Source organism: Solanum lycopersicum, chromosome 12 (assembly GCF_036512215.1).
Source record: "Solanum lycopersicum chromosome 12, SLM_r2.1".
Classification (NCBI taxonomy): domain Eukaryota; kingdom Viridiplantae; phylum Streptophyta; class Magnoliopsida; order Solanales; family Solanaceae; genus Solanum; species Solanum lycopersicum.
Window position 1 is genome coordinate 3,258,115 of NC_090811.1, and position 11,360 is coordinate 3,269,474.

An 11,360-nucleotide genomic window follows, 5' to 3' on the forward strand; every position below is an offset into this window, starting at 1 on the left:
TTCAATCAGATAGTACATACATCAGACATTATCATATAATCAATTAAGTATGTTTTAATATATAAATAGTGATAATTCAAATAGATAAAGAGAATAACCGATAGTTAGACTATTTTATCTAATACCTTAGACTTAATAAACAAAGAATAAGAAAGCAATCTAAATATCTAGAAAGTTTTTTCTCTCATTAATTATTAACTAGAGAAAGATAAAATAAATTGAGGTAGACAATAAAGGAACTTCAAATAATTAATTTCCAAATTATATTACACAATTTTTAAGTACTACTAATAAATAGAACAAATAAAATCACACTTTGTCTTAAATAATTCAACATACAACATGTAGAGAATTAATACTCTTAGAAGGTGAAGGTCTTTATTTTTGGCAATGCAGCTCTATGCATTATAAGCTTTTCTTTGTTCTGCACATAATTGGAATGAAGAACAAATTAGACACAAATTAAAATTACTACAAGTTAATAAAAGGAAATATAAATTGAGGATATTGTTATCTGCTTTAATTTACGTATCTTTTTTTAAAAGGGAATGTCCGGTGACTACTAAACATTCCACGTTCATGCAGGATTTGGAGAAGTCAATACTAATTCCACGGCTCAATATTTAGTAAATTTGAAGGATTTTCCGATACATTATATACATTTTTAGCTTATAAGCAAAAATTCGACTAGTATTTCCCTTACACTTTTGGAAGTTTTTCTTCCTTAATTACATTTATACTAGAATTGTTTTTTTTCTCTTCATATTATTGTAATATTGTGTCATTTTTTTGACAATAAAACAGAAATTTAAAAATCTATCGTCTCAGTTTATGTGATATGATCTGATCGAAGAATATAATATTTATATAGTATAATTTTAGGAATATTATTACCTCACTAGCACCAAGTTTAGCTTGATTGTCAGTCTCTAACATGAGGCCAAACTGAATGTGAGGGAAGTGTGCCCACTAATTAAACCAAACAAAGCTAATAAATCAGTAATTACTAACCATAAAAAATTCAGCAAAAATAATAATTATAAATTAAGAGAGAAACTAAAATATTTCCTTTTAAATTCATTTTTAAAAAAAAGGAATAACAATTTTCTAACTTGAAAATAATTTAATAATTTCTAATTATCTGTCCATCAAGACATCATCAGAAATATATTTTGACAATCAAATCAATTCTCAACCGATATTATACGTATGAAATTCAAGTTCTTTTTGTAATGAATGAAAAGTTTTTTATAAGGAAAAGAGTCTGATATACCCTTAAACTTTGTCATTTAGAGCTGATATACCCTTTGTTATGAAAGTGACTCATATATATCCCTATTTATAAATAATTAACTCACATATACCCTTTTCCTCTAACGGAAATAAAAAAAGAATAATTTTAATCTAATTTTTTATTATTTTTTTCTAAAAAATATAATCTCATATGAGTAAATTTAATCTCCGACAAACATATTTTTTTTGATTTTTTTTTATTTCAATGACTAATGTAGAATTATTATTTTGATAATCAAATTTATTTATGTTTCACTAATATTCTTGTAAAACTTATTGTAGATGACCAAATTTTTTTCTTCGAATACAAAATCAAATTACAATATAGACAAGAAAAATAGTTTAAATTTTTTTTCTTTAAACTAAGGAATGAAAGAAAAATAAATAAAATAAGAATAAGAAACTCAAATAATTATAATAAAAGAAATCAAAAAATAATTTATGTATGAAAAAAATTAAAATATACCTTAAACTTTGATAGAAGAATCATATATATCCATAAATAACTTTTTTTTAAAAATAAAAGTAAAAAATATAAATTTAAAACTAATTTTTTAACTTCCGTTAAATGAAGGATATGCTATAAGCTTATTAACGGCAGAGGTATATGTGAGTCATTTATATAACAATAAAGACATATATGAGCTACTTTCATAACGAGAAATATATCAGGTTCAAATAACAAGATTGGTGATATATCACTTTTTCCTTTTTTATAATAACCACACGTACCAATGTCATGAGATATTTAAAATCATAAGTGTTATCACAACAAATAATTAACATATATATATATATATACATATATATATATTATTATTATTATTATTTTATTTTTCTTTTAACTTTTTGTCTATTAAAACTTACATTTTTAGCAGCAGTACTAAATGCTTCCCTATGAGTGATATCTGGATTATTAGCCTTGATCCTTTGAATCTCCTCTCTGCATAAATTATTTTAATATATAGTTGTTAATAAAATTCAATAAATATCTAATAATTATATAATTAGCGGATAGACTATAAATGTTGCTCAAATTTTCTAAAAAAATAGAAATAATATCATATTACACTCGTGTTAAATTCTTTAAAATAAATTATTTTTTTGAAGGAATATCAATATACACCTATCGATATATTTTTTAAAAATTCGATCATCATAGAGATAGAGTTGTCTTACTTTATAAACTGATTATAAGCAGAAGGTCCTCGTTGCCTCTTTTCCGGAGCTGAAAAAAAAACTCTTAAAAAATTAATTAAATTTAATTGAGTTCAAGTTCGATACATTGATACGATAAACATATACATAATATACAATTTGATGATATTTTTAGAGTTTGTCATATATACATCAAAACATGATTACTTTCTTTTTTATACATTATTAAGTTAGCAACAAAACCTACTATGTTACTCGATTGGACTCTTCAAGAATATTGTTGAATTAGGGTCAGATTCTTCAAAAATACATTATTTTTGAATGAATTAACAATGACATTTCTAAAGAGTCTGAGCAACATAGTCCACGATCTGAAGTCTTGAAAAAGATATGTTACCCGCGAGTTGAGCTAGCTATGTTTATGCATGCGATCCAACATCCTTGGTTGAAAAATTAAACAATATAACACACAAAGTTAAAATTAAATTTGTTTAATATATTACGTACGTCGATTTACGTTCCTCTCCTCAAGAGTAGAGTTGTTTGTGATGGATGATGAAGCAAAATCTACCTTGTATTGATCATGAGGAGAATTAGTGTAGTTTCCTACCTGAAAATTAAAAAAATTACTTACAGAAATTAGAAGAAAATTTTATATGGCATCATTCAGATATCAAGAATTCATCGAATAAATTTTCATTTAATAAATATTTTGAATCGATTAATTATTGTTATTAATAGTATTTATAATTTATTCAACAAACTTAAAGTCACAATCAAAATTTATGATTTTAGTCGTTAAAATTTGAACTAACATCACATAAATCGAGACGGATAGAATGTTGGTATTTTTTTTACCAAAGAATTGAAATGATGTTTTGTGATAAAGACGAGAAGATAACAAAACAACATTGAAGTGACTGAATAAGTTATTCTCGTGATATTATTTTCAGGACAAATATCCTTTTCAAAAATCAAAATATGCTAATTATTTTAGGATGTGTTTCCACATTATAGGACAAAAAATGAAGAAAAAAAAAACTCAGAATATTTCATATCAATCAAATCAAACAATTCAAAAGCATGTAACATTTTCATTATAATAACCAAAAAATTTAGCGAAATCGATTTTTCATATTATGTTACAGTATTACTATATATTCGATACAACAATATTTCACCATAATAATAAAAATATCCAAAATTATAATGAGGTTTGAAAGAAAATTAAAAGAGTAGATCATATAATGTTAGTTTGTATATGATTATGGCTATTATAACATGTATTTATTTTTAGTCTGTTTCAAAAAAAAAAGTTAGCATCTTTCTATAATTGAAAAGAATTTGATTTTGAAAATTTCTTGTTTGCCCTATAATGTATTGAATATAAATGTCTACGGTTTGTTTTAGATCATAAATATTAACAAATTTCTTTTTTAATTTCCTTATATTAAACCATATCTCATACTCTCTCTGTTCACTTTTATTTGTTCAGTACTTTAGAAAATCAAAAGATAACTTATCATCATTTAGTTCCTAATTTTTCCACATTATTATCCAGGGGGACCTAGAGTCACCCCTCGGCAAAAGAATTCGTTGTATATTTAAGGTAGTTTTAAAAAGTTTTATGTTTATATATTAATTTTGAACCTCCTGAATATAAAATTAGAGGTCGGCTCAGTAATTGAAGGGTTTAAATCTCAAGCACTGCTCTCTTTTTTTTGACTAATGAAAATTCTGAATCCCGCCACGGTTATTATCTATAGTCATTTTCCAATGTTTTCTCGAAATATTAAATTTATTATATTAAAGGAGTGATACCTCAGTAAAAGGATAATTTTCATTGATCATATTTTAAGAAATGTACCAAGTAAATATTGGACAAGTAAAAATAAACGGGGATCGGACCATCGAGCAATGTCTGTATTTTCTTAAAAGAAGTAAAACCTAGAAAACCCTAGATGTTTTTTTTTTTTAAAAAAGGCTATAAAAAAAAACATAACGCCCACAATTTCAGCTGCAAAAAAGAAAAGTTTGTTTTTTTTTTTTGTTAGAATTGACCTGATGATGAAGATGATTTTGCCAAGAATTGGTGTGAAATGCAGCAGCCATATTAACGGACCACAAATTTGTGCAATGTCCACATCTAACTGTCACTATATCAAGCAAGTTGCTGCATGGAACACTCACCTGCAAATATTATTAATAATCAAAACGCGTTGCTCTCGAGTGATAAATACTTTTTCATCCTCTATTAAATCAGAGGTCTCATATTTAATCCCTACGTATAGAGTTTTCCTGTTTTACGTAGTGTTGTTAAGTATTGATAAATATTCTTTCATTCTTAATTAATCAGATGTTATGAAGTGTTTTTATCCCTAGCACTATATGAAACTTTCTTAATGCAAATTCGAATAAATCAAACCCTAATGTGAATATCGAGCGAGAAAATCAAATAATAAAAATAAAAATAAAAATAAAAAGAAGAAGAAATTATTAGGAGTATATGCTCCAACTATATTTTCATACTTAATTTTGATGATATATAGTCACAAGTGAGGATAGGGCTTAATAGATGTGAATTCAATATTTAGAGTCAATGAGATTTTAATATATTTATAGCAGAAATAATAGATTTAGTTGAACTCGGAGAATCCTTTTGATAGGCGGGAGATCGAAATCTTGAGATAATTTCTTTTTTCTAAGAAGAAGAATGTTAGAAGTTCATGATCTTTAAATTCGACTATAAATCAGATAGTGAGAATGAAAAAAAAAAAGAAAAAAGGAGAGCAAAAATTACCTTGTTTGTGCTCATTTGACTCCTCTATGGATTGAAATGAGTAATTGAGTACAATTTACATATAGATTTACATGTTTCTAGAAAAAAAATAATGAGTTTGATTGAACTCGCAAAACCCTCTACCTAATGGTAAAGGGGAATTAATTTAGGTCTAAATTTTGACATCTACATTTTTTCCACTAATCCACCAAAAATGTTAGAAGTTCATGTTCTTTATATTCGACTATAAACAAAGTAATGAAGATGAGAAAAGACATAACGAGTTGATCATGTGTTCAATTGAACTCACAGAACTTTCTACATCTGCCTCGAGGGTTAGGGAGAGGCCAGGGGGGAGGTCATCAACTATATTTTTCCACAATTGCACCAAGAAGAAGAATGTGAGTACTTCACATTCTCCAGATTCGACTATAAACCAGGTAGTAAAAACGAGACAAAATCTAAATTTTCTTGTTCTTGATTATTTGACTAGTTCCATTACAATTATGGAGATGAATCAATTTATAGATCTAAGATGTGAACAAAAATCGAGAAAATAAAAAAGAAACCCTATATCAAATACATTTCAAAGCTTAGTGAGATTTTTGAGAAACCCTAAAACACAACTAATTAATTGGTTAATTCCACAATTAAATTAGTCAAAAATTTGAGGACTTAATCATATATGACTAAACCCCATGAGCTAGGAAAAAGTCTTATTCTTTTTTTTGATAGCACACTGATCAAAATTACTTTAATTTTTGCAGCCTGTTAGTGTATTCTTTTCAGTAAAGAGAGAAAGGTACAACACAAAAATATATTAATAAATTAAAATTAAATCTAATTAATATAAAGAGTTGAAAGGACACTACTTAACATGCTTGTTCTTTTTTTAATTATTTTAGATAAATTATCAGAGAATTTTCTTTGACTGCAAAAGACATCAAAGAATTTTCAAAAAAAAATAAAAAAAGAAGAAGATAGATGGAGACTTGACACTTCTGAAAAAAAAGAAAAAAAAACATAGAGAAAATCAAGAGATTTAATTATTTATGTATATAATACCACCAAAAATAACCAATCTCTGAATCATAAATCAGCTTTATTCAACTTGTAGTAAGAAAAAACAAAGTAGTTCACACATATATAGAAAAAAATGTATAAATGAATATATATTAATTAAAGTATTAATAGAAAGATAGGATAGAAAAGATACCACAAGAACAATATTGCAAAAATTGCAAGGGATATAGCAAAGTTTCTCAAAATTAGTAGAATCAATGTAGCTTGATGACATGTTTATTTGTATATGGAGGAAAGTGAAATATTATAAGAGGATGAAGAAAGAAGCAAATATATATATATAGAGAGAGAGTTCAAAATATATAAGAGGACATAAGTCACTATAATGAGAAAATGCTTTTATTCTCTTTCCAATATATTGCTCTCAAATAAATGTTTTTTTTTTATACAAGTAATTATAATAAGTGTATATAAAAGCACATGATCCCTTCCTAGTACTAGTTCCTTTTTAATAGAAGAAGATGAAGGGCTTACATACAAAGAAATTGAAATGTTTACTTGAGTTTGAGTTTGAGTGTCTATCGAAGTTTTTCTTTTTTATCTTCATAAGGTAGAGGTTTGTAAGGCCTCGGTATGTTAGTTATATTATCTGCTTTGAGCAAAGGCATGCACGGTGTTAAAATGTGTCACTAGTATCCACGTACCTAACAAAATTCAGCGAGGACGTTGAGTCCGTAGTAAGATTTGCTTACTTATATACCCAACTGTTTTGCGGATATGAGACTTTTTTTTTATCTTAAATTGAGTGTCACATACTTATCCTCTATGTACTCAACGTCCTCGCTGAAGTTTGTCGTTCCACCACATGAGATTTACCTAGACTCATCACTGAGATTTACCTCACCTTATCGAGATTTGCCTAAGCTCCGTTGAACTCTGACCCACATCGACAAGGCAGACACATGAATGGCTATGGTGTCATTAGCCCGCTAGTGATGTTGTCCGCTCTGGGTGTAGATCCGCACAACTTTTAAATGCATCACTAGGGTGATAAGACTTGTTTACTTTTATAACAAACATCTGCTTTTGCTAATGTATGACTTCTTATCTTAAGTTAAGGTGTCACAGAATTATATATCTAGCTACACAAGAGTAGGATAAAGAAGATGAATGATGAAGTGTGTGATTGTATATCTTATCGCAGTTAAAAAAGAGCAAACTTTTATTTACTTAATTTTATTTTCAATATGTCTTTATTTGTAGTATTGCTTTTTTTTTTCATGAGCTAATTATGTGACTATCATTTTAGATGATTGGTGTTGAGATTCGAACTATACCACATAGAATTAAGTGTATATATATATCATCATCTCATCTAAGACTAAGTTGATAAACTATTAGAGAGGGTGACACACCTTTAATTAATTATGTCTTTTAACACATGTTATATATAGTAATAATAAAAGCAAAGAAGAACTGTTCGAAAATTGTTTCTATTATTACCATCCTCCACCAATATAGAAGAATTAACAACACCATCTTAAAATTAAAAAAAAAAAAAAATTCAATACAGAGCATAGACTTAGATTCTTTTTTCATGAGTCAAACATATAAATATTTTTTACGATAATGAATCATGACTTTGAAAATACTTAAATGATTGAATCTTTATCTACTCTGACATCATATCAAAGAATAATGAGTCAATCATACAAAAAAAGAACTATACTAAGTATTATTTTTAAGGGAAAAAGGATAAATATAAAATATCGTAAATGATATGCAGATACCTTCCATCATACTTTTGGAACATTGGTGTCCCTGCCGTCCATAAACTAAAGCATATATGCGAGTCCCTTCACGCTAACAGAAAACTAAATAGACACACTTGGCACAATTTCATCCATCGATAAATGTCGGATCGACAGATAAGATTACAATATGTGTAATGTCTATTAGTATAAGAGGTATATATGCTCTAGTTTTTTAACGACAGGAGCACCAATGTCCCTAAAGTATAAAGGAGGATATTTCATACAATTTACGATAGTTCAAGATTATATATGCCCGTTTTTCTTACATCTAATAATTTTCTTGAAAAATAAAAATAAAAATTAAGGTAGCTCAATAGAGCCCACGGCAATAAGTGGTGAATGGGGAATGACAAAAAGTTACTGCAAAGAATACTGCTAGCTGTTATTCAGAGGCCTTTTTAATAATCTTAAAACTATATAGTAATATATATTTATATTATATCCGGTTCATTGAGAACCGTTTTTTTTTTTTACTGAAATGTCAAATATTGGCAACCAATTACCAAACAGGGATTAGGGTTTTGTTGGAAGAATGGGTAAGAGAGAATGTTTTTGGCTTTATTATGCTAAAGAGAATAAGTCAAAAAGAAAAATAAAGTTTATTTTATGAGTCAAAAGTTACTTTTAATACGAGATATATTACGCTGAATCTCATATTTTAAGGAGGTTTATTTATAAATTATGTTACGTAGATAAATATAATGTATGACTCAGAATCTCGTTGTACATAGGCTTTCTCTTTACTAGAATGATTTAGACTATAATATGATTTAATATGGTGTGATAATATATTGTCATCGATCAATCATGTCAAATGCAGTTTGATCGATCTTTTTTGACTCGTAAGTAATTATTTTTCCTATGGAGAGAGGGACTTCAAGTTCTTACAAAGAGTTAGTGTAAAATAGTTTATGTATGATCAAATAGTGATCAAGCTTTTGAATAAGGGCTTAGGTCAACATTTATATAATATATATTTTCGTGTTTATATATATCTTTAGATATTTACTCGAACGATCTGACATTATAATTTTCTTTTAATATTTGTGATATATAATATTTAAACTATCAGTATAAATAATTTATATATATTTATTGATTATAACAATTTTCTCGCTTTTGATTTTTACATTATTAATTTCACCAATCGGAAGCTAGAATTATCTTTTAGATGATCAGACAGTTTTAAAATCTTTGTACACTATATAAGTATTACTATTTTTATTTTTATTTTTTATGGTGGGGTGAGGGTATGAGGTATAGGGGGTAGGGGGGGTCTTCTATATGTTTGTTTGTTTCTTGACATTATAATTAAATATGCTGATAAAGAAGATAATGGTGAGGCTATGCCCTTTCCCTATCAATCTACCACAGCGGACGAGGGGGGAGAAAATTCACATTTTTAAAATATTTTTTTTTCATATAATAAGTGCGGAAAAAGATAAAACTGAATATTAATGATCGTGTTAAGATATAGTACGAAGAATATCTATCTACAATTGAAGAGAAATGTTTAGTGATAATAGATTTTTTTAAGCATTGCTATAAATACATTTAGCGGTAACTGAGTTCTATGTCATAGTTATCAATAACATTAAATATAGGTCTACCTCGTCGGTGACCCCTAAAGTTGGCATCAATTTTCATTTAGATTTCTTAACTAAGCTTTGCACATTTTAGACACCTCATGTCATACTGAATTGTGTTATTTTAGCACCTTTTAAACAATCAGTCAAATAATAAGGTGTGTTTAACACACTCGCCCAATGACGTGTGAAAGTGACAAATTAAATAAAAATACGTGTTAAAAATAATTTTTATATAATGATATTTTAGTAGAATGAAGAAGTAGCCAATGACTTAATGATTTGTGGAATTTTTTATACAAAAAATTCAAAAAAAAAAAAAACTCAACCCCACCAAGGTCATCTTCTTCGTCCCCTCCACCTCAACCCCTACCCACCCAACCGCCCAGATCGTCTTTTTCACTATTCCACATCCACTCAATGTCTTCTACACCTCTGCACACCCTAACCCCAACCCCTTCCCCGCCCACATCGTCTTCTCCACCCCACTCATCGTTTTTTCAAATTTTTCCGTTGCCCTTCTTTTTTTTTTTTGCAACAACATGAATTGTGGCTTTTCTAATGGGTTGAAATTTATTTTTTGTGAAATCTCTTCGTGTTGAAATTCAGTTTTTCTGTCTGTAGCATCATCAAAACTATTTCTCCACGGAAGGAGTTCAAGTTTTGAGAGATGATGGCTGAGTTATGACGAAGAAAATGAAAAATGATAAAATAAAAATGATTAAATGAGACTATCACCCGTTGGTATTGAGTGTATTACACGCACTATGCATGTCAGTAAGAAGTGTCAAATTGACACAACGAGATATGACATAAGGTGTCTAAAATGAACAAAGCTTATTTAAGATGTCTAAATAAAAATTAATGTCAACTTTAAAAAATCACGATAGATTAAACCTTAAATATAATATAATAATAATTATATTATTATCACTAGTTTCTTTATTTATTATGTTGTTACTATTGTATGTCAATTTGACTTGATTGTCAAAATCCCTTAACATTTTAGTGCACCAAATATAACATTGATTGATGATGTGGAATAAAAAGATAAAATATATTTATTTTTGTAACATATTAAATTGCAACCATATGAAGAAGTAGTAATAATAGATTTTGATGGTGCTTTATTCCTATAGAGCATCTTTTCTTCACTTTTTCCCCTTTTTGATGATACCTTTTTAATCTTAACAAAGTTTCATGATTAATGGCCACACACATACTCTGGCAAAAAAAAATATTCTATAATTTTACAATGATATTTTAAATGTTATCAAACATGAAGTAGGTTATTTTATAATATATGTCTTATATTTATTGATTTTTTAATGTATACAGTTATTTTTTCGGTCTTTATTTACTTGTTCATTTTTTCTTTTATAGTTGTTCATTTTGACAAATTAAGAAATGACAAAAAAGAATTCCTATTATACCCTCAATTAATTACTTTGGAAAAAGTAGAACTTATAGAAAATATTAAATTTTTAATTCATTTACTTCATAATTAATAGGAGTAAAATGGTAAACTCATTATGTCAATAATTGTTTTCTTAATAGGTGTGTCAATTTTAAAGTGGACAAGTAATTAGGGACAATAGAGTATTTTTTTTAGCTTCAATTATTACGTTATTTATTGTTAAGACTTCTTCAATTTAACGGTTATATTTAATTTATAAGCTCATTGATTTTTTATATGTATTATTTGAA

The 11,360-nt window shown here is 27.3% G+C and overlaps 1 protein-coding gene across 1 annotated transcript; it reads right to left on the reverse strand.

Moving 5' to 3' along the window:
• Positions 1-224: 224 nt before the first annotated feature.
• YABBY5B (axial regulator YABBY5b) lies at positions 225-6,758 on the reverse strand. Its single transcript, XM_004251674.4, has 7 exons — positions 6,447-6,758; positions 4,513-4,641; positions 2,959-3,061; positions 2,473-2,521; positions 2,161-2,236; positions 895-969; positions 225-424 (listed from the first exon to the last, which is right to left on the reverse strand). Exons 1-7 carry the CDS (start codon positions 6,525-6,527, stop codon positions 362-364), a joined length of 576 nt encoding a protein of 191 aa, XP_004251722.1. The 5' UTR covers positions 6,528-6,758; the 3' UTR covers positions 225-361.
• Between the last annotated feature and the right edge of the window lie 4,602 nt (positions 6,759-11,360).

What these genes read in the sequence shown, in the direction of transcription:
- YABBY5B (XM_004251674.4), bottom strand. Translation starts at nt 6,527, where the DNA reads ATGTCATCAAGCTACATTGATTCTACTAATTTTGAGAAACTTTGCTAT. An exon ending in TTTGCAATATTGTTCTTGTG is followed by an intron (nt 4,642 to 6,446) that starts GTATCTTTTCTA and finishes TAATATTTGCAG; the next exon opens with GTGAGTGTTCCATGCAGCAA. An exon ending in CTAAACTTGGTGCTAGTGAG is followed by an intron (nt 425 to 894) that starts GTAATAATATTC and finishes AATTATGTGCAG; the next exon opens with AACAAAGAAAAGCTTATAAT.